Source organism: Mytilus edulis, chromosome 9 (assembly GCF_963676685.1).
Source record: "Mytilus edulis chromosome 9, xbMytEdul2.2, whole genome shotgun sequence".
Lineage (NCBI taxonomy): Eukaryota > Metazoa > Mollusca > Bivalvia > Mytilida > Mytilidae > Mytilus > Mytilus edulis.
Genome location: NC_092352.1, coordinates 6,118,138 through 6,143,475, shown reverse-complemented (window position 1 = coordinate 6,143,475; position 25,338 = coordinate 6,118,138). Strand labels below are relative to the sequence as shown.

The 25,338-nt window shown below is 31.0% G+C and overlaps 1 protein-coding gene across 4 annotated transcripts; it reads right to left on the bottom strand.

Annotated features, from left to right (window-relative positions):
• Window positions 1-369: 369 nt before the first annotated feature.
• Window positions 370-25,324, bottom strand: LOC139489463 (calcium uptake protein 1, mitochondrial-like). 4 transcript variants are annotated; one of them, XM_071275856.1, is made up of 15 exons: window positions 25,164-25,297; window positions 20,278-20,591; window positions 19,800-19,926; window positions 18,958-19,117; window positions 18,430-18,467; window positions 12,839-12,859; window positions 12,593-12,610; window positions 8,163-8,274; window positions 7,482-7,564; window positions 5,768-5,962; window positions 4,807-4,956; window positions 3,096-3,204; window positions 2,669-2,758; window positions 1,321-1,700; window positions 370-1,181 (listed from the first exon to the last, which is right to left on the bottom strand). In XM_071275856.1, exons 2-14 carry the CDS (start codon window positions 20,586-20,588, stop codon window positions 1,549-1,551), a joined length of 1,566 nt encoding a protein of 521 aa, XP_071131957.1. In that variant the 5' UTR covers window positions 20,589-20,591; window positions 25,164-25,297; the 3' UTR covers window positions 370-1,181; window positions 1,321-1,548. The 4 variants fall into 4 exon arrangements, with proteins under 4 accessions (XP_071131957.1, XP_071131958.1, XP_071131959.1 ...); XM_071275857.1 differs by lacking the exon at window positions 12,593-12,610 and having other exon boundaries at window positions 25,164-25,313; XM_071275858.1 differs by lacking the exon at window positions 12,839-12,859.
• Window positions 25,325-25,338: the final 14 nt, after the last annotated feature.

Here is a 25,338-nt window from a genome sequence, read left to right as displayed (position 1 = left end):
CAAGCTTGAATGTTGTGTCAATACTTGCCCCAACTGTGGAGCACCTGGTTAAGTCTTGTGTTCCAGTAGGGTAACTGTTGAATGATAGAGACTCAGAATCACACTTCATGAGTGCATATTTCTGTCAGGTGAGCAATTCAGGCACGTGGAAGTCACAAGTTTTTTGTACTCCCTCACAAAATGACAAATTTATCTCAATCATGAATATACCAGTCCTGGCATTTATATGGGGAGATGAACATTAAAATAAACAGCTTGTGTTCATCATAATGTCTACCTGTGACTTATTAAGCGTAACATTTCCAAGTTAACTAAAACCTAAAACTGTCAGATACTTCTTCAATAAAACCGTATAAACAAGTAACAAAATAATACTAAAATTCTTTAATATTTCAAATAATAAATTACAATTTATCATAGTACAAAGAAAATAATTATGGACAGACCATACATAAATAGTATCTAAAACATTCCTAAAGAGCAACAGTAAAAAAAAAAGAAAACTAAAAACAAGAATATATGTCCCACTAGCATAATAAAAAAAATATCTTGAAGATTTGGTGTAAGATTTTTGTAAATACTTTCTACATCTGATTTCCATGTTTGGTTCACATCAAACCCCTTATTAAACCCTAATTTAGCATATACCCTGGTATATTTAACAGTTCACTTCATAATAAAGATGGCCACACCTTATCATAAATCTAAACTTAAACCTGATGGAGGGACGGATGCACATACCAGAAAACATGATGGCTTTTTAACTATCTTAGGTGCGTCATCAAAATTGTAACTATTACAAAAAAGTTGATCACAATTCTAAAGGAATTACAAACTGAAGCCCTTCTCAATCAGACTTATATTGAGTGTATGAGAAATATAATTCTAACTAGTCTAAAAAAAAATTAACAAACACAAAACAAAAAGGACAATATACTTTATACACATTAAATATTGAAATAACAAACATTATTCATAAACAAAAAATGTCTATCATTATCCAGAGGCCGTACTGCTGTTATTGTTATAACAAGTTGGGAAAACAAATAAAAAACAGATACATACAAATGCTATAGTTATAAAATATTCTGTCTTTGCTGCTTATTTGTTTCTTCTCCAGGAACATCGATGTAGGAGAAGTGACCTAGGTATTAATAGTTCATTATTATACATAATACCACCTCTACAATGCAGAAATAGGAGAAGTGACCTAGGTATTAATAGTTCATTATTATACATAATACCACCTCTACAATGCAGAAATAGGAGAAGTGACCTAGGTATTAATACATTGTAGTTCATTATTATACATAATGCCACCTCTACAATGTAGAAAATCTTTGGACACAGTATGGTGCATGGGAAACAATTCCTTTGTTAAACGACTGATATGTTTTTCTTTATAAAAAGGATGCTTCAAATTATACCAATACTTATTTTAATGAACTTTCATGTTTTGCCTTCCTACATATTGATATAATCATGTCTATGCCCTCCTTAGAAAGTTTGGGAAAAAAATGAATTGCTATATAGTAAATACAAATGAGATCATTCTAAGAAGGCAGAAGTTTGAGATTTTGCACATTTCCATGCTGCTGATATAAGTTTAGTAAATCCAGTATCTTTAGGTTTCTCTAGGCCTCGCATCACTCTTTGTTTCATCACAGATATAAATTCTTTATTACTCAGCTGGCCATCATCTAAAAATAAATAACAAAGTTTAACAGTGTTCTTTAATACAATGATATTTCACAGGTTTATTGTAACTGGCTTAGAGATTATAAACAGTTTTAATTGGAATTCCTTTTTAATTGTTAGTATTAGATTTTAAAATATGTTTATATATCCTTCAAAGAGTAAATACATATACAAAGAAGAGCAAAGTCATTTAATATACAAAATTGTGTATATTGTACACATTTTTAAGTCTAAATGTAATGTTGCTAAGTAATAAGGTCCTTCTAAGAGCACTCTTGTTATGAGTCATGAGCCAGTCATTTACACTTCAAAGAGAAAACTCTGGATGGTTAATATGGTAGAAGTTCACAAAATAGTTTAAAGGCCAAATAAAGTATACAGTTGAAGAGGGTTGAGGACCAAAAATTCCAAAAGGTTTGACCAAATACCATATTTATCCTGTTACCAAAGTTTTAAGTAGCTATATAATCAGGTGGTAAATCAATAGGATTTAAAAAAAAATCCAAGTACATAAATGAGTAAGCTGCAAAACATTTCAACCACATGCCAAATTTATGCAATGTAAACCTCCTTCCCATACATGGAATTTACAGGGAAGACTACAAAATTACAACCAATTACAATTGCAGGTTATATTTACCAATTTCTTAAAAATGATTGCAAAAATATAAACAATTTATTATTGTAAAGTCATTATCTGTACTCATATGTAGTCTGATTTAAGGGGCGCATATTGAAAAGGACTGGAGCAAGACATGACAAAATTACTAGATCGAAATTTTACCATTGTGATTGCCAATTAACTATTACTTGAAAGGTGTATTTCCATCAACTTGCTGTAATGTAAGAAAGCAATGCTGGAGAAGACCTCAGGTATTCTCCCTTCACCCCCCTTCCATGTCATAAATGTTATAAGTGACCTCAGAAATTGAAGTACTTTTTTCAATTCTATAGATATAAAAATACTCACTATTTTCATCAAATAGTGTAAATACAAGGTCTACTAAATGTTCTGATAAGTCAACATGGGCCACTGTTTTAGCTACATGTACCAAGGTTTCTAAAAAAGAAATGATAATTTTATTACAGATTTCTAAATACAAAAAATGTAAAAAAAACTATAGCCACATATTTATTTAAGAAGTTTTTTCATCGATTTTATGTGCTAAGGTTTACCCATTTTGAAAGAATTCACTCAGTAATATTTCAGATGATAAAAGAGATAAATGCATTACATGTATTATTTTTCAATTTTCAGTTGTATAACGAGTCAAAGTTGTATGGAAATTTTTAGCAAAATCTGTGACATAGTCCATTCACTGTAACTTGACCATAAATATAGATGATACATCTGCAGAAAATACTTTTTCAACCATATGTTTAAAATTTTATATTACCTTGATCAATTGATACACCTGCTAGATGATAAAAACTTAAAGCTGTATCAACATCATTTACACTCTTAAGGAACTTCCAAAAACTCACATACTCCTCAAAGGTAACTCCCTGTAAAATTAGTCAAAGCAATATGATATACTAAATATATTATCAAAGAAATCTCCAACAGGATCATACTGTGTATTCATTAATATTCATTGGATACCAATTGTCGTGGGAACAGAGGAACCACAATTTAAATGTTCCAATGAATAACAATTTTTCTAAAGGAATGTATGTAGACTTTGTAAAAACCAAGAAATTAGATATCCATGAATATGCAAGTTTTTCTCAAACCACGAAAATTGATACCCATGAAAATAAATGAATCCACAGTATTTTAATTACAGGTAAGCATATTTTTACCAACATTGATAGTGAATTACAATTACAATAAAGAATTGCTATCACTTATCAATGTAACTATTAGTATGCTCATTGGACATGTTTATGTATTGTATATTTCAAATACCTTAGAAACTGGCATTTCAAACCACAGAATTTGTTTGACTTGTTAATCTATTTTGAGCAACTAGTCAGCTCTTCTTAATTAAGGCAATATGTATTTAAGAATTTTTTTTTTTTAAATGTGTTATGGTATGGTGAAAGGTCAGAATTTTACATATAAACCAGGTGCTCCGCAGGGCACAGCTTTATACGACCCCAGTGGTCGAACCCTGCACAGTTGGGGCAAATTTGGTCACAATATTCAAGCTTGATACTGTCTGAATTTTGATTGTGATCAAATTTTTGACATAATATAGGTTTTTGCCACAAAATTAATGTGGTTCAAGATCTAACACATCTATTGCACAATACTGTGCAATTGAATATTTCTTATTGAAACTTTTCAAAATTTGAAATTTGAAAAATGTTGACAAAAAAAAAAAATCCCTTAAAAAAATGGTAAACTGAGACCCCCCCCCCCCCCCAATTTATTGAAACCCCCCCTTGGAGAAATAACCCTTAAACTCAATCCCATGCTTTCCTTTGTATTAAACCTTGTAGTACGATTTCAGAGAGATCCATACACTTAAACACAAGTTATTGTCATGATGGTTTGGAAACTAGAAACATGCTTCTTTTTGGCCCTTTTTTGGCCCTTAATTCCTAAATATTTTGGGCAATTAACCCAAAACTTAATCCCAGCCCCCCCTTTGTTATATGGTATATTGTGGTACAATTTCAGAGAGATCCATTCAATTACACACAAGGTATTGTCTGGAAACTAGAAAAATGCTTGTTTTGGCCCCTTTTTGGCCCTTTATTCCTAAACTTTGGCCCCATAACCCCATAAATGAATCCAAACCTTCTACTTGTGATTTTAAACATTGCAGTATACTTTCAAAGCAATTGAAATACCGGTAAACAAGTTATTATCCTGAAACTAGAAAAATGCTTGTTTTGGCCCCTTTTGGGCCCCTAATTCCTAAACGGTTCGGACCATCATCCCCAAAATAAATCCCAACCTTACTTTAGTGGTATTGAACCTTCTGAAAAAATTTCATTAAGATCTATTTACTTAAACTAAAGTTATTATCTGGAAACCAAAGTGTCTTCGGACGACGCAGACGATGCTGACGACGACATCATACCATTATAACAACCCAAAATTTTGGGGTCGTATAAAAACTACAGTACAATATTTATACATGCATATATTTTTCATACCTTTGGATCGTCCTTGAACTTCTTTTTAACCCTTTTCACCATCCTGGATTTTTTGCTGTCTGGATATCCTGCGTAGGTAAGAAGTATAGAGGCAAAATCTTTCTCTGATATAGAACCATCTTTCTCATATCTGGGATCATATCTTGCAAACTGAAATTTACAAAATTGTTTTTATTTTGCAAACCACCTTTTTAGTATAAAATTAACTTGTATTATAATAAATAGATAATCATTGGTTTTTCAAACAAAAGGTTGTTTCTCAGCTACAAACTCATTGGAAAGCCCTGTACTGTTAGAATCAGTGTTTACATAACAGTTCAATTCATGTCCTCTCTGTGTCAAATAAATATTAGTTTTTATAAAGAGAATTGCAATGACTGGCAATCATAAGAATATAAGCTTTACTACAAATATATTTTAACTTTCAGGATATAAACAAAATGTATACAATTTCCTCATGCTTAACTCATTTGTATGTTTTTAAAACTTAATATATTTCTAACAAATTTGTAAATATGTAAATGTGTATACTATATCAAGTACATATATATAACAATTTTAAATTAATGCTGTATGGCTGTTTCTAATATGCTAAATTTCCTGTCCTACAAAGCTTTGTTGTTCTGTCACATATCATTTTTGACAAGACAACAATGATGACTACAATAATAAATTGGTGGTGAAAATCCAGTAGCAGCTATAACATGCATATCAGGATAAGAACATGTTAACATGATATCTATATGAACTCACCTTTAAATTAGATGAAAGTACTAATTCTCATGAAAAGTCTGCAGAAAGAAATATCATACTTCCTGCACACATTATTCTGACTTCATGCCTTTTCTCTGACTTTAAGATGATGCAAGCTTAGCAAAGAAGTTTCAATCAAGACAAAATACCACCAGATTTGTTATGGATGAGTATGGACCCGATAACACTATAAACCATTTATACTAACCTCAATTCTTAGAACTTCTTTGGAAACTTCTGCTTGAAAATCTAAGAACTCTTTGACTGTTAATTTCTTCTCTCCATTTTTTCCAAAGAAGTAGGTCATTAATGCTGAGCTGTAATCCTTCATAACACTGCCTGTTACAGCATGATCCCTGTGTCGACTTCCCATCGTGGTCTGTGCTCGTACTATCTCTTGGACCTATATAAAAATATAAATATCAATGACAAATACTTCACAAAATATAGTTTTCCCTATAGTTTGCACTTTTGTAAATATAGACAATGCAATATCCCCTAGGAACTCCCTTTATGGCTAACACTGCCATTTTTATGCCCCACCTACGATAGTAGAGGGGCATTATGTTTTCTGGTCTGTGCCTCCGTTCTTCCGTCCGTCCATCCGTCCGTCCGTCCGTCCGGTTAAAGTTTTTGGTCGAGGTAGTTTTTGATGAAGCTGAAGTCCAATCAACTTGAAACTTAATACACATGTTCCCCATGATATGATCTTTCTAATTTTAATGCCAAATTATAGTTTTGACCCCAATTTCATGGTCCACTGAACATATAAAATGATAGTGCAAAGTTCAGGTTAAAGTTTTTGGTCAAGGTAGTTTTTGATGAAGTTAAAGATACATCAACTTGAAACTTAGTACACATGTTCCCTATGATATGATCTTTCTAATTTTAATTCCAAATTAAAGTTTTGACCCCAATTTCACGGTCCACTGAACATAGAAAATGATAGTGGAAGTGGGGCATCCGTGTACTATGGACACATTCTTGTTACTAGGAAGTTTCATACCAATTATATCCTAAAATGGAAAGTTAATATGCACTATTTTTTTTATTCAAAGGTCAAAACAAAGAGTTTATTTTCAACATTTAAATGCCCCAAACTTCTAAGAGTTTAGACTTATCCTAAAATTCTGTACTACCCCTCCTTTCACTATGGGTCTTCCTCAGAATTTAATTACACTGCTATATATGTCTATATATACTGGTAGCATTCCCTAATTGTGTCTATGAGATGAAACATAGAGATCATATCTGGGAATCAGTACATAAACAATGATTACATGTACTATATATCTCCCCAAAAGAGGTGTGGTTTGTGAAACAACTGTATTTACTACATGCAACCTATAGTCAAAATTCTTCTTTTAAAGAATTGTTTAAAAATAATCTAAAGAGCATGCTTTCTGAAAATGTACAGAATTTTGTCTCCAAACACATTTATGCATAATTAATCAAATGAATTTTCAATTAGAATGTCGAGACTTACCACATACAATTTTTAACTTAAGTTTAAGTTGTTCATGAGAATCAATAAAACGTATAAATTAATTCGGACAACGGTTTTCAACAATAAGAGTAAGGTAGGTTACTGATCATAAAGTTTTAATCTTTAGAAACAGAACCGGACAAAACTGTAATCATGAGACAATATATTTTGCAAAATGTATGTAATAACCATGAATTGTAAAAATAACAAGCTATCTATAAATATGAATTCACTGAATAAATTCCCTGGTTATCCAGTGACTAATTCACAGGGATTCTTGGCCAACTGCTGTAGGTCGAGTGATTTGTCATAACAGCAAAGAAAAGTGCAATAAAGATATTATTTAAAAAAAAAAAAAAAATAAAAAAAAATAATAATCTATGGACGCCACTTTCTTATGCAAGTAAAATGATTAAACCCCACTAAAAATGTTTACCTTGTCAAACTCTCCTCTATCAACATCACCATCTCCATTCAAATCAAACATTTTAAAAGCAATCTGAAAATTTCTTTGGGGAGCTGTAATAAACAAGATATAACATGTTCAATATGTATTCTGCTAAATGTGTATTCTCTATTGTAGCACATTTATGTCTTTGTATTTGATTTGATTTTGCTGTGTTTTAACGCCACTTCTAAGCATCACTTTTGAATGATTTTCTGGCAGCCATCTTTTTATTGGTGGAGGAAGCCTGAATGCCCGTAGAAAACCATGACCCTTGATAGGAAAACTGACAATCCTAGTCAATTAAGATTAGAGTCGAGTGCACTCGCAAGATAAGGGTTCGAACTCACAACCTCAGTGTTGACTGGCTAGTGATTACAGTAGTAACTACTTAGACCATTTGGCCACTGAGGCCCCTCTCTTTTTATTCTGCATTGGTAGTCTGAATTTTGATATTCATTGCATTTTATTTTAGTGTTAATTTTCTTAAATTCATTGGATTCCAACATGCAGAGATCTCTTGATTGAAGTCTACGCATGTATTCTGGCTAGTAGTGTATAAAGAGTCCCACTGATGATTTTATCAAAATTTTTTGTTTTTAACTTATGATTATAAATTATTTGTTGAACGCCTGCTATCATTTCAGTTAATCTCTTCAGCATGTTACTTACTTGACAACACTGTTAGAAGGAAAATGTAGTCAGAAAAAGAAATAAGTCCACTTTCTCCCAACCTGTGAAAAATGCTATCTTCTCCCAACTCTGTATCCACATGCTTTCCACGCTAGAGAATAATATAAACAGTGAATACAGATGTGTCTTACACTGATAGGTATACAAATATATATTAATAAAACTTACCTAATTTATACTTCCAAAAATCATGTATTTAATTGAATGATAAGTTTATATAGATTGAGTAGATCAAAATAAGGATTAATCACTCAAAATTTTCTTTATGGTCAGGTCCTAATTTCATTATTTAAAAAAAAATAGTTTTTGTTTCAAGTAACACTGATGATGATTGTGGTTATCAACCATGATTTCTAACGGGAATCTTAAATATATAACTTATCCAATGTTTGCTAAAATAATTGGCCATGTACATCATTTTTTAGATTTTTATTAATGTTATTTTTTTTCTTTTTAGCACTTGTGGTAGCTATGTTTGGTTGTAAATGAGTATAGAACCTTTGTTTAAAGGATAGTAAGAGCAGTTTTAGTCAGGGTTTAGAAACAATTAGCTCTTTACAGGAGATTTCACATTTTTCTCTCACTTTTTAAGAAAATGATGGCATCTCTGTTTGTTGACTTGGACTCAGAAAAGATCAGTGATGACAGCTTTATGGATTATGTAGGATTTTACAATTATTTATCTCATATTTTCAATTTTCATTCCATTCTTGTGAAATCCTGAATACCCCTTGCTATCCTCCATGTCCTAGTGATGTTTAGTAGAAAATAAGAAATACTGCTACTTACTGTGCATTTATTTTATTATGTGCATTCAGAAACTATCTCCATCATTCATGGATCAACACAATTAATTTCAGCAAATAATTGAAGTACAGTGTTTAAATGTTCCCTGCAGATACACACAATCTATTTACAAAGGGCAATTATTTTTAGGGTGTTCTTGTTATAAATATCATAAATATCAAAAAGCTAACAATGTACTTTCCATATAATTTTTATTTCCAAGGGTTAGTTCCTGACAAAAATAACTTCAGCACTCTTTCAAGACCTTGCTGATTAAAACTTCGGATATAAATTTCAAAAAAAAAAAAGAAGAATTGCAAGTGTTTAAATGAAATTTCCTTTAGAATTTTCCAAGGGACATTAGCTAATGTAAAAATAATTGATCAGCACTGTTTTTTTTTTAACTTGTCAAAGACATTACAGATACAAATTTCATCATGATATGTAGGCCTGATGTTTGACTCTGATTTACTAGCTTGTCTGAGAGATTTCAGAAATAAACTCTTAATATGAATTTCATAAAAATATGGCAAGAATTTTACATGATGAGCATTTGTAAGACCAGAAGGATGGAAGTATGCCTGTATTTTAAAGTCTCCATACACAGGCTTGATTTGAGGACAAATGCTAAAACTTTTATCTACTTTTACTAAAATAAGAGGTTAATCCATGAATGTGTGATTTTCCAAGCTATAATTAGGCAGAGAAACTGAGCCATTACTATAAGATTTGGATAATTCTGCATCATACTTAACATGAATGAACCAGGTGCTCCGCAGGGCGCAGCTTTATACGACCGCAGAGGTCGAACCCTGAACAGTTGGGGCAAGTATGGACAAAACATTCAAGCATGATACAGCTCTGAATTTGGATTGTGATCAAATTTTTGACATTACATGGTTTTTTTTTACACAAAACAAATTTTTACAAATCAATTAAAGATTTCTTCTTCAAACTTTTTAAATCTAAAATTAAATAGTTGACACAGCATAGGTTTCTGACACAGAATGAATGTGGTCTAATGAACTTAAAAGGTTTTTTTTGCCTTTGAGCAAATCACTATGCTGTTGAATATTAATCCTCTCAAAAAAATGTTTGAAGAAATTTTCTTTTTATTTATGAAATCTGAAATGAGAAAAATTTAACCCCCCCCCCTTTTTTTCACATCCCCGTTTCCCTTTTTCAAAACTGATATCAATTCAAATTTCTAATGGAGTTTGCAACAATAACTACTCATTTAAATACATCATAAAATATTAAGATGTAAAAAAACTGCTTGTTATCACTGAATGGTAAAAGATTATTTAAATTTATCAGTTGGTAGTAAAAAGTGTATATACATTGTATATTGTATATAACAAAGATTTAAGTTGATTCTGGACAAAGAAAGATAACTCCAATTAAAAAAAATTCTTGCTATTGCACAAATAGGATATTTCTTGCTTACTATTCTGGACAAAGAAAGATAACTCTAATTAAAAAAAAATTTGCTATTTCACAATATTGTGCAATTAGATATTTCTTGCCATTGCACAATACTGTGCAATTGAAAAGACTTGCTATTGCACAATACTTAATATAATAATTTTAGATCCTGATTTGGACCAACTTGAAAACTGGGCCCATAATCAAAAATCTAAGTACATGTTTAGATTCAGCATATCAAAGAGGCCCAAGAATTCAATTTTTGTTAAAATCAAACTTAGTTTAATTTTGGACCCTTTGGACTTTAATGTAGAATTTGAAATTTGAAAACAGGACCAAAAATGAAGAATCTACATACACAGTTAGATTTGGCATATCAAAGAACCCCAAGGATTCAATTTTTGATGAAATCAAACAAAGTTTAATTTTGGACCCTTTGGACCTTAATGTAGACCAATTTGAAAACTGGACCAAAAAAACTTCAATAATCAAGAATCTAAGTACATTTTTAGATTCAACATATCAAAGAACCCAACCGATTCATTTTTTGTCAAAATCAAACTAAGTTTAATTTTGGACCCTTTGGACCTTAATGTAGACCAATTTGAAAACGGGACCAAAAGTTGAGAATCTACATATACAGTTAGATTCGGCATATCAAAGAACCCCAATTATTCAATTTTGATGAAATCAAACAAAGTTTAATTTTGGACCCTTTGGGCCCCTTTTTCCTAAACTGTTGGGACCAAAACTCCCAAAATCAATACCAACCTTCCTTTTATGGTCATAAGCCTTGTGTTTAAATTTCATAGATTTGTATTTACTTATACTAACATTATAGTGCGAAAACCAAGAAAAATGCTTATTTGGGTCCCTTTTTGGCCCCTAATTCCTAATCTGTTGGGTCCTAAACTCCCAAAATCAATACCAACCTTCCTTTTGTGGTCATAAACATTGTGTTTAAATTTCATAGATTTCCATTTACTTAACCTAAGGTTATTGTGCAAAAACCAAGAAAAATGCTTATTTGGGCCCTTTATTGGCCCCTTATTCCTAAACTATTGAAACCAAAACTCCCAAAATCAATCCCAATCTTTCTTTTGTGGTCATAAACCTTGTGTCAAAATTTCATAGATTTCTATAAACTTAAACTAAAGTTATGGTGCGAAAACCAAGAAAATGCTTATTTGGGCCCTTTCTGGCCCCTTATTCCTAAAATGTTGGGACCAAAACTCCCAAAATCAATACCAACCTTCCTTTTATGGTCATAAACCTTGTGTTAAAATTTCATAGATTTCTATTCACTTTTACTAAAGTTAGAGTGCGAAAACTAAAAGTATTCGGACGCCGGACGACGACGACGACGACGACAACGACGACGACGACGACGACGCCGACGCCAACGTGATAGCAATATACGACGAAAATTTTTTCAAAATTTGCGGTCGTATAAAAATTTACCAATGGATGTTTGGCAAACAACTTTCAATCAATCAAAAAAGTGGACTGTAACATGGTAAAAAAAAAAAAAATTAAAAAAAAAATGGTTTGCCAAGCGCAGCTGGATACGACCTAGGCAATAACTCACTTCTACATACACTTATACTTACAGTCACATGTTTTAGAATCATTTTGTTCAAGTCAGCTGTTTTACATTCTTAAACAAACTGTCAAGAAATTTAACTTTACTTAGGTAGAGCACAATTTCAACATCAATGAGGGAAAAAAACGTGTAATAAAAAAAAATCATTTTAGGTTTCTTCAATATCAATGCATGTTATTGCTATTATGGTGGCTGAAATAAAACATGCAACAATTCATGCATGTTATGTAATGCATGTTTTTAGTATATTTAGGTCAATGCACAATCCTTTCTTCTTTTTTTTTTATAAAATCAATCATGCCACATTCAAGAAAGAAGAGATGAATCGGATCAAATCACAGTCACTGAAAGGGATATATTTCTGAAAATAAGTTATTATTCAAAATAGTGAAAATTTATCATCAGTTATAATAACAAATTTTTAAGCAAAGTAACAAGCAAAAAGCAGTAAACTGAATTAGAAAAGAGGGTTTCAATAATCCATACTAAAAAATGCCTACTACAATACCAAAAGATTTTATCAAAGAAAAGTTACTATACTATATTATTTACTACATAAGACTTACAATACAAAAAAATATCTACTACAATTTACCTTTTTCATTTTGCTCATCTACAAAAAAACTTTGAACTTAAAACACCTCACAACATCTAATATATATATATATAATTTTTTAAAATATCTTTTAATGAAAAAAAAAACAAAGTAAAGAATGATATTTTTTTTTAAAGATTTAGCATAAGATAATAAAATCTGTTTTAAAATTCAAAAGATGAAAAATATAAAAAATGGATTATTAAAAATCCTCAAGAAATGTTAGTAAAATGGTAAGCCACTCACCAACTTTCTGAAATCATCCTTCTATTGATGTTAAACAAAGCACATTATTCAACATTCTTTTTTAATTCATATACAATATGATTATATGTAGCAACAAACATCTACACAAGTCAGCCAAACAAATTCAACCTAATATTTCTATTGCTAGCCAATGTTTACAATCAGGAAGGGGAGATAACCCCTTACCAATGATTAGCATATATGGCCTATGACTATGAATGGTGCATCAAAGCCTAAAACTTTACATCTACATTATACTACACAGCCTATAACCAGTTAAGTCAGAGTCAGCCCACACAGAATTATTTAGCAAGTTCTGATTGAACTGATCATGTCACACAAAGAAAGCTCAACTTTACATACTACTCTCGGATCCTGTAAGATTACAGAGTATACAAATATATATATATACAAACTAACTATAAAAACATGCACAAACTGACTGATTGATTTATTTAGTTCTATGGTTATTGGTCACATTACAGGGACGAATCCAGCAGCTTTAATTTATCTCAAATTAACCGAAATTAGGTGAAAATATTTCCAGTGGTTTCATTCCAGTCATTTATAAAAGGGGGTTCCAACAACCCAGGAGAAAAAAAAAGGGGGGGGGGGGGTCCAACCATATGTCTCCATTCAAATGCATTGATCGTAAAAAAACACCATGTGGATCCGCCACTGTGTTACTATTAGAAACTAGAGGCTCTAAAGAGCCTGTGTCGCTCACCTTGGTCTATGTGAAATTAAACAATGGACACAGATGGATTCATGACAAAATTGTGTTTTGGTGATGGTGATGTGTTTGTAGATCTTACTTTACTAAACATTCTTGCTGGTTGCAATTATCTCTATCTATAACAGTACTTTCTGTGGAAAATGTTATTGAAAATCTTCAAATTTTAAGAAAATTGTTAAAAATTGACTATGAAGGGCAATAACTCCTTTGGGGGTCAATTGACTATTTTGGTCATTCTGACTTATTTTTAGTTCTTAATTTGCTGTACATTATTGCTGTTTACAGTTTATCTCTATCTATAATAATATTCAAGATAATAACAAAAAAAACAGCAAAAAAACAGCAAAATTTCCTCAAAATTACCAATTCAGGGGCAGCAACCTAACAACCAATTATCCAATTCATCTGAAAATTCCAGGGCAGATAGATCGTGACCTGATCAACAATTTTACTTCCTGTCAGATTTGCTCTAAATGCTTTGGTTTTTGAGTTATAAGCCAAAAACTGCATTTTACCCCTATGTTCTATTTTTAGCCATGCAGCCATCTTGGTTGGTTGGCCGGGTCACCGGACACATTTTTTAAACTAGATACCCCTATGATGATTATGGCCAAGTTTGGTTAAATTTGGCCCAGTAGTTTAAGAGGAGAAGATTTTTCTAAAAGAATACTAAGATTTACGAAAAATGGTTAAAAATTGACTATAAAGGGCAATAACTCCTAAAGTGGTCAACTGACCATTTTGGTCATGTTGACTTATTTGTAGATCTTACTTTGCTGAACATTATTGCTGTTTACAGTTTATCTCTATCTATAATAATATTCAAGATAATAACCAAAAACAGCAAAATTTCCTTAAAATTATCATTTCAGAGGCAGCAACCCAACAACGAAATGTCCGATTCATCTGAAAATTTCAGGGCAGATAGATCTTGACCTGATGAACAATATTACCCCCATGTCAGATTTGCTCTAAATGCTTTGGTTTTTGAGTTATAAGCCAAAAACTGCATTTTACCCCTATGTTCTATTTTTAGCCATGGCGGCCATCTTGGTTGGTTGGCCGGGTCACCGGACACATTTTTTAAACTAGATACCCAAATGATGATTGTGGCCAAGTTTGGTTAAATTTACTAAACTGGAATATCCTAAACACTGTCACTAATGGCACTGCTGAAGGGATCATGAAACAATCCATATGGCTAAACAAGAGTTTGAAAATTAATAATAAAACTGTCTTTTACCAGAGGTGGGTTGAATCAGGAGTTTTCTTTATAGGTGATTTACTTGATGAAAACAGTAATTTTTTTACTTTAAAAGAATTCTGCGAAAAATATAATCTTAATATTAATTTCTTGGAATACCATTCTTTGCTGCATATGATACCAAAAGACTGGAAAAATTTAATCACTACTTCAGAGAAAATTACTCACATATCTAACGATAAATTTGAATTTATAAAAAACAATAAAAAGTCATGTCAGTTCTTTTATAAAAAATTCTTGTCAATGTATACAGAACGTCCTACAAAACAAGAAGACAAAATGTGTAAGGAACTAGGGACTTATATAGAAAATTGGGATTTCTTTTATAGTTTACCCTTTTGTTGCACTAAAAACAACAAATTTAGTATGTTCCAGTTTAAGATTTTACATAGAACTCTCGCTACAAATGCATTATTGCAGAAATACGGGTTAAAAGAAACTAACTTATGTAGTTTCTGTAATGAAACTAAAGAAACTATAAGTCACCTTTTCTGGGAATGTATGCTAGTTAGAAATTTGTGGTTAGAAATTGCAGCACTTTTTCTAGTTGAAAATAATTTAACTTTAATTCTTAATGTGGAAAATATTGTTCTCGGGTCAGAGTCTTGGGATATTTCCCTAAACTTATTCACTATTCTGGTTAAATATTATATTTATACATGTCGCTTTAATACTTCATTACCGACTCTTAAAGGTGTCATAGCTATGATTAAAAATTCCTACCAAATAGAAAAAATATCTACCTCCTTTTACAGATCCCCTAGAGCAAGAGAGAAATTTAATAGTAAATGGGAATTAATTAAAAACTTAGTTCACATTTGAGGAGAGATCTTTCTATTTATGTACTTACTTAAGGCTTTATAATAGTTCATGTAGAATTAATAATATGTTGATGCACATCACAACTGGACAGTGATTTGTGTGCATCTTAAAAGTACTATCTATGTTTATTGCTATTGTTATATATATATATTGATATACTAGTTTTTGTTTGATTGTATTTGAATTATCTCCCCTTGACTTAGGTTGACATTTATTATGTGACTCTGTCCAACATGTTGTCCAATATGTTATCTGTTAATGATCTCTGGTGGCCTCTCCTGGTACCTCTCATGTTTTACATCACTGTATAGGCAGTGATGCATGTGGCTATAGGAGAGGGCTGATGCAATCATTAACCTTATCAGCATATTCAGGTATTCTAATCCAGAGTGATAAAGGATGTGTATGATCCAGTAGAAAATTTAGAACAATTAGCATAACTAACTTTTTAATTTTAGACTGTTATTGAAAAATTTAATATCATTATATGTAATATGAATTAATTATATAATTATGTATCACAATATATACTTGGTGTATTTTCAGATGAAATAAAAATAAATTACAAAAAAAGTTTGGTTAAATTTGGCACAGTAGTTTCAGAGGAGAAGATTTTTGTAAAAGTTAACGCCGGACGACGGACGCAGGACGACGACGGACGCCAAGTGATGGGAAAAGCTCACTTGGCCCTTCGGGCCAGGTGAGCTAAAAAAACTGATATACAATGAATGGTTCTCCCTTTTTATTAGACACTGGCAGACATTTATTGTATAGGAAAAAACTTTAACTTTTTTTTAAATTGTATATCCTAGTATTGATGGGCTGAAGTGCTGCAGACAAACACAAACCATCTAGCAATCGTACAAGCAGACGTCCTCATGCTTTTAATTATACAGGCCAACATCTACCGCCTTAATTAGTACAGTTAACATCATCAATCTAATAATTGTACAGGTAAATATCAACATGTTTGAAGTGTCAGACCATGGTACAATAAGACATCGACCATCTTCAATAGTGAAGGCAGATATCAAGTTGAATCAACCAGTTTATAAATAGTACAGACGTATATACCAACCATCTTACAATGGTATAAGCCGATATCAACCAGTTTGAAATGGTACATTAAGATATCAATCTGCTTAAAAGGTAACAGATAGTAATTAACAATTGAAGCCATTTATAAATGATACAGACAGATATCAACAATCTTACATTGGTATATTTCAACTATTCTGGAGTGTTATAAGAAAATATCAACTTACTTAAAATAGTTCAGGGAGATATCACAGGTCTATTTTATTTTGACAGATATTAACCTGGTTTATGTGGTACAGGAAGATTTGATCGGCTTAAAATAGTACAGGCAGATTTCCGCTATTTTTATGTGGTATAGGATATCATCCAACTAAAAATGGGTACAGACATATTCACCAGCCTCATCAAGTGCCAAAGAGGATAAAACTTAATTTTTGATATAACCTTTAGGGTTGAAGGTATTTCATTCATACAAATGAAGTTCAAGTGATATGAAACTTGCATATTATCTGTAACCACTTTGTAAACAATTTTATAGTAAATATCTGTTAAATATTATTAAATCTTTTCATTAACGGTTCCAGTTTACATGTTTTAGCCCATATGTTATATACATGTATAACATTTTAATTGACATCAGGTGACAGCAAAATTCAAACGGACCCATTGAGCAAGGTGACCTAAAATAATGAAATACTGAAGCAAAATAAGAAAAATAAGAAAAGGGGATAAAAGCAGGACATTTTACCTAATATTTTAAATTAAAAATAGGCATCTGCACCTTAGTTGCATGATATACCAACCAACTGTGAACAATATGTCAAAGAAACAACAATAAAAAAACTAAAACAGTAAAGTGTGTGCATGAATAATACTTAAAGAAATTGAATAATAAGTATTAACTAAACCTTATATTTCTCTTTTTTTTTTATAAAATTAAAATCTCAATTAGTTTTATCTAAAATTGGAATAGATTTCTTCAATTTATGATATAACTTTTTTGAATTTCAATAATATCTTCTCATACATTTCCTATGAAATCCAAAGACATCCATTCCGATTAAAATTTCGTTTTTTTTCCAAATGATATATTTAATTAATACAAGGCCAGATCTTTATTTTCTACAATTTGCATGTATTATACTTTATCTTTGAAAAAAAAATATTAATGAAAATGTACAACAGATCTCCTTAATGTTTATTAAACAACTAAAGAATATTTGTAGACAATTGACTACTACAAAGGACTGCTTATACCTGACAAGGCTAATAGGTTTATCAAATAAAACATATCACAAGATGACTATCATTTGTTTCTCTTACAATGTTTAGCCACTATAGTCTGTATTATCATTTTTTTCTAAAAGACAAAGCAATAGCAAGGTTGCGATTGACATAATTTCATTAAAAGTTACTTCCCTTTTGTCACCATTTTGGAGGTCTATAAATTCCGTTCATAAATAAGCCAACTTCAACACGTTATACTGACCACTAGAATTAAAGCAATATTTTAAATTTCTTTTCCCCTTGCTTGATTCATCACTACTTTCTAGTAAGGATATTTTATCAGACCTGTTTGAACCACATGTTTCAAATAAGAAAATGAACTATTTCACCCTCAAATATTGCAGTCAAAGGGAAATAACTCATATTCATATTAAGTCATACTGAAACCTTTCTATCAAATTATCTTGTTACCATTATGTAATGATGCTAATTTAAATAATTTACCTGTGGATCATACTTCATAAACTGATCTAAGCCTAAACCTAAAATAAAAACAATATCAACTTTACAGGATGGAGACATGGTGACATTAAAAGTTTTTTTAAAATTGTATTGAAATTTGTTTATTGTTGAAAACTGTCTTTTTGTTCTACTGTATGTCTTTTATATTTATTATTTTTATTATTTTGTGTTATATTGGCCTATACACCACATTTTATTGAAACTGAAATAAGCCAGACCTAATTATCCACTTGCATTTGTGTTCGACTGTATTAGAACCAACCATCTGGTTCTTATAAGAAATTACAGAGATAATTTTATAACTGCGAAATTGTGATGAGATTTGCTAAAAAATCCTTACAATTTTGCACTACAAAATGTATAAGTATACTGCATTCTTTGAAATCACAATAATTAGTCTCTATTATTCAACAATTACAATTATAAATGAAAGCAAAAATTTCAGAATTTACACAAATGAACAAATTACGTAAAATAAGATTTTTAACTTTTACAATAATTGCTACCTACCTTCTGGTTGTTTCATTCCTGGAGTAATAGATCTAACAAAGTCTTCTGGTGTCATATATACATCTGATGCTCCATTATGATGTACCTTCAGTGTAGCAAAGTAACGAAAAATTTTGTCTGGAGTAGAGTATGCCCGGATACGATTTTCATATTCAATAACCTGCAATTATAGTACAGTCATTCAATAAACTAAATTTATTCATTCTTCAATTTATAAGTGAAAATATGAAGATAGGAAATATGAAGATGGGAAATATGAAGATGGGAAATATGAAGCATACTGCATCTGTATACAAATGTATGAAGTATGAAGCATTCAGGTCTTTTACCTTTTCAAATTTGAAGCTTTTTACAAATAGTTAACATTGTCTCCACCAACAGATTAACAGTCCTATTGGCTTTGAACTGACCTTTAAAATATGTATGTTTGCATTGTTGCGCCTGTCCCAAGTCAGGAGCCTCTGGCCTTTGTTAGTCTTGTATGATTTTTAATTTTAGTTTCTTGTGTACAATTTGGAGTTTAGTATGGCGTTCATTATCACTGAACTAGTATATGTATTTGTTTAGGGGCCAGCTGAAGGAAGCCTCCGGGTGCAGGAATTTTTTGCTGCATTGAAGACCTGTTGGTGACCTTTTGCTGTTTTCTGTTCTTCTATGGTCGGGTTGTTGTCTTTTTGACATATTCCCCATTTCCATTCTCAATTTTATGTCATGGTAATAGATATAAAATCAATATGAACCTGGATGCAGTATGTATCCTTATAAAGAGAAAAAAAACAAATCTGTGTGAGATCTACAGATTAATGGGGATGAGAAAGTTAAGAATGCGTTGGTCAGTTTACCCTTCTATCTCTAAAACCAATTTTCTGTGTCTTCTTGCGTTTGCCTTCCTCTACTTCATCAGAATCACCTTTATCAACTTCTTTTGATGAGGCTTCAACTTTCAACCATTCTTCTAAAATAGTTGGTCTGAAAAAATCTTATAGCTTTATACATGGAGCAATAGAATGTTTATTCCTAGATAAAAGGAAAAATCTGACTATTTATCAAAATAGCATTCTGTACTGAATTTTTTGGTCTTCTCTGTATTCAGACCTACACATATATTGTAGTACCAATAATAGATTTCAAAAATAGGATATTATTACAAATCTAAAATAATAATGAAAAATACCATTCATTGTTTATATTCAAGTAATGATATGCATGCATATTCCTTTTTCCATTTTCATGGATTGAGTAGTGAAACCTGGTAATCTTATAAGTCCTATTAATAAACATTGACAAGAAATCTTAATAGTTTTTCTATTGAATATTTACCCTCCAAATAACACAAAACACATTGATCCTGCACACATTATATGGGTGAACCACTTTAATTTTGACCATGACCTTGTTTTTTTATGACCAAAGTCAGAATAACCAGCTGGTTTTTCAGCTTTCTCCGGTCTTACAGCCTCAGAGTGTACACAGCAGGAAGGCTGAATCCTCCATGTCAAATGATTGTTATTATTTAGGTACGGGTGAATAAATCTAAAGGATGAAGTCTTTGTATTGAATACAACATTGATAGTTTTTCTTTGGGTTAAATTCACCAAGCCTTTCACAGTTATTCCTGTCGATCTGTACATTTTCTGAAACAGCATAAAGTATGAAAAAGTTAGTACTACATACATGATATATAACCTTAAATGAAAGAAAATAAATTAAGAAAGATTGAAATACGAAGCATGGACTAAGTCTTAATTATTGTTTTAAAGAAGCTCATCAAATACAATAATTTTGATTATAAATCCACACCTAATCACTCAAATTTGCTATAAAAAAAGATTGTATTCAACCAATACCTCTATTACATTTTCTGAACATTCTGTGTACCAGGGCACCTTTATTTATATGTTTGAAATTATTGTTTCATGAATTTTATAGGAAATAATAGTCATTTCATTGTACAATGTATGCTCTTGCACGCCTGAGAAAACAGTATTTCAATTATTTGTTTATAAACAACAAATGAATACAAGGGGAACATACATGTAGTCTGTTTCATCAATCATCAAGCAAAGACCGAAATCATTTTCTCGTAATGTTTTATACCACCGCAAAAAATCTGTCTCGTCAAATTTGTTTGGTGAATTGATATATTTTGAAATTTCAGATTAAAAAATAAAATGGTGGGGGGGGGGGGGGGATGTTTCTTCTTTCTTATTTTTAGGGGGCCAACTATTTTCTTATTTCAATTAAAAATAAATAAAAGAAATGGTTTTTTTTTTCTCATACCTAAGCACTTGAAAACCAATTAATTAAAGAAAAAATTGCATTCATCACAGCTTTCATTGGTTGGACTATACACTTGAGACCTCAGACAATCCATTGTAATTAAACCAAACCAGTCATATACATTGTAACATGTATAGGCCTAAGTCTGTCAAAGGAGGTTATAAATGATTTGCATCAATGCAAATACCAAACTTTAAAATATAAATAAATATCCTTATTCAATGAATTCAAAATACTAATATCTATTCAATTTTACAAATATGTACTGAATAAGCATCATGTAAATCATTGAATAAAGAAACATGAAATTTACAGTTTTAAACAAGGTAAATAATAATGAACATTCTGAAACTGATTAGTAAGGGAGACAACTACATATACACTTTCATATTCCGTCAACATGCATCATTATGCATTATCTATAAATTATGGGACAAAAAGGAATGATTATGTTCAATACAATGACTGTATCTATTGTAACGGGTCTCACTAATTAGCGACAAGAAACGACAAGAATCGTCAAGAATCGACAAGAAGAATAATCTTAGCGACAAGAAGCTATGTACATGTAGCGACAAGAAAACATTTTTTTTTATTAAATATAAAAAAATATATATTTAGTCTTTTTTAATATACGGGCAGAAATAAATTGATAATTTTTATTATTATATTGATAGATGAAGAAATTAAACATTTGTGAGGAAGGGATTGTGTAGTTTTTATTATTATACATTTTGTATTGATAGATGAAGAAATTAAACATTTGTAAGAGCAAAGGAAATGCACACGCTATAAAATGATAATAAAAACAAAGATTTTTCACCTTTCCTTTGAAGGATTTATTGAAACAAAAACATGAAATATTATTTCCTTTCTAACTGTACAATTCATGTTTCCTGATAGGACCAACGTTAGCTATGGTTTCATCCTAAGGTAATACACAATGAAGAACATCAAATGAGATTAACGAGGAGCATGTCTCTTGTTTTATTGCTACAATAACATCTAATTAACACCTTCAACTTTGTACACGCGTCAGACTATACAATTACACGCGCCAGAATATACAATCATAGTAAATAGTGAACACCTGTTGAAAACTCAAGATTGTCATTGATTTCCTTTAATCTTCAATCAATATGCATAAACATGATAAATATCGTTAAATGAGGCAATACACTAAATAAAATGATGAAAAATATTCACATTTTAATTATGTTTTCCTCTTGTTTGATTTCAGTTCTTTGGGAAGCAGGACAAATCGCCCCACTGGCAAAACGCCCTACACGAAATCGCTCCACTTTTTCACTAACTCGCCCCACTTTTAAAAAAATCGCCCCAAACTGGTTTACCAACTCGCCCCACTTGTGAAAAGGGTTAAATCCCATTAATTTTTCACCTGCATGTCAACTCGCCCCACTTATTAAAAACAGATAAAATCTACTTCAATATATAATTTTCAGGTCTACCAACTAGCCCCACTCAAATGAAAACTAATCTACACTGTCAAAGAATACCCCCCAAAAAAAAATTATTAAACCTTTATTTTTCAAATTAAATGAATCTGATGTTTAAAATTCTTAGAATATAATTGCAAACACATTTCGTATCATTATTGGAGAATAACTTTATACTTGTAAGCTTAGTTTATATTTGTATAACAATTGAAAATAAACCTGTTAATTCAATCATAATCATACAATTGAAGAATTTCAATTAACAGCAATTTGATTTATAGCATTTCACTAAGGTTTTCATGGCCATGGGTATTGAAGTGGGACAGGGACATAGATATATACAAAGGGATTGCATCTTTTTTTCATAAGTGGGTCGAGTCGGCACTAATAAAATCATTGTGGTTTGTCTATTTGTCAAGAGTGGGCGAGTTGGCAGACCTTGGCTTATGTCAGTGGGATTTTAACCCTAGCTTTTCTTAATTGGGGTATGTTATTCAACCTATTTGCAATGGGATTTTAGCCTTTTTCATAAACAAGAGTGGGGCAATTTTTAAGAAAGTGGGGCGATTTGCCAGTGGGGTGATTTGTCATGAATTCGTTCTTTGTATTTCACAATTGGTGTATGTATTTTCTGGACAATGATGCACAAATAATGCATTTTGCAAGTTTATTATATATTGTAGGCCTACAAAGATAGTTTTAAAAACAAATTATAAGATAAATATACTATTGTTCTAAAACACAAGAAAAAGTAATATCATAATACGACAAGTTAACTTAATACTTGCCATTATACATAATAAAATATCATGTAAATAAATTTAGCAACTGAATTAGATCTATGTTTCATTTTTTTTTCAATATTAACTTTCTTGTCGTTAAAATTGTATTCTTTTGCATTTTCTTTTAATATTTATTTAACAGTCAGGGGACTTACTTAAATAAGTGATTTTCTAAATCACTGATTTAAGTAACATTATTTCCATAAAGGTTGGAAGTAAGAGTTGTCTTTCTTTAATAATCACCTATTTAAGTAGTACAAATTAATCACTAGAAGAAGTGATTTAATTTTATTGTAGCTTTAAATATAGAATACTAATGATCCAGGGACTAATTATGTTTCTAAACTTATCAGAACCAACATCTGTGTTGTCTAGGATGACCAGGTCATTTCAGGTGAGGACCTTGTACTGAATCTAGGATAATGACATAAAAATCACTTGTTTAAGTATCAGACCTCAATTTCCTTCCCAAAAATCACTTCTTTAAGTACCATTCTTTTAATAATCCTTATTAATTTCAACACCCCCGAACAGTGAGATTTTTATCGCGAACAGTAGAATTTTATTACATAATCTGAAAGATGAAACCTTGAACTTCACAGGAAAAATACTCCCACTGCTGGGAAAAATCTTTTAAGAAAGTATCAGTTCATTATGTAAAGCCATTATTATAGCATTTTTTCAACTAAAATAGAATTTTCAGCTAAATGATAGCATCAAAGGCAGAAACCTTTCTACTTAAAAGAAGCAAAAAGTTTTTTTTTTTTTAATTTTACTAATTAAAAGATATTATTTAAACCTATGTGTTTAAAATTTGGAAAAAAATACAAAATTCCAATTTGTGACAAAACCACGATTTTGCTACTCAAATAAGTGATTTAAAAATCACCTATTTCAGTAAGTCCCCTGACTGTTTAAAATAAGTTATTTTAATAAAAAAAATGTTTTCTTGTCGCTTCTTGTCGCTAATTAGTGAGACTGATTGTAACAAATAGATGCTAACAACAGAATCAAAGGTGGAAATAAGCAAAGAATGACGGTCCATTCAAGATAATGGTCTGTGGCTATTGAAAATAAGTTGTGATTGCATTGCTCATTTCAACTTCCTATAAAAATATAGGAAATGTATTAGAGTTATTGTCCTCGAAACCTAGTGGCTGGTAGAAAGGCTAAATTTCTGTTTCTTTTATTAACAGATTTTGAAGTTAAAATATGTTTGTATTAAAAACTAATAATTCATATAGACGTCGTCCTCTTTCACAGGTAATGCCTGCCTCAAATTACTATTTTTAACTGGAAATGTATCCACATATCTTAATTCTATTTACCAAAATTGTGTTGGTCCTTCCCAACATAAAATTTGTTATTGTTTAGCTGCAAAATCCTGAAAAGGTACTAGTGCTCTTGGATCATTTGTGTGCTTAAGATCTCTAAAAACCTCACCTCATATGCATTGTATAATGCAGAGAAACAAACATAAATGTTAGCATAAATGTAACAAAAGTTCAAGTATATATATTTATCAAGGATTTGTATAGTAAAAATATTTATTACGTCGACATAATTTTTATCGTACTACATGTATAGTATCAAATTATTTGTGTATATAATTCCATCTTGAATCTTGTATGATTTGAAAGACAGTTTTTAAACAGAAGAAGTTTGCACACAAATATTGCAGCCTTACTTTCAGTCAGTAGCTCCTTCAGAACTTCGCAGGCATTCTCAAATTTCGTTCTTTGCCCAGAGCAATGTTTTGATTAATCTGTGTCCATTTGCAACTACAAAGGTAGTTTAATTATTGCGTCTTCAAAAGCGTTCTTAAGATCCATTTTTTGCAGTTCTCGCGATATCCGATGATC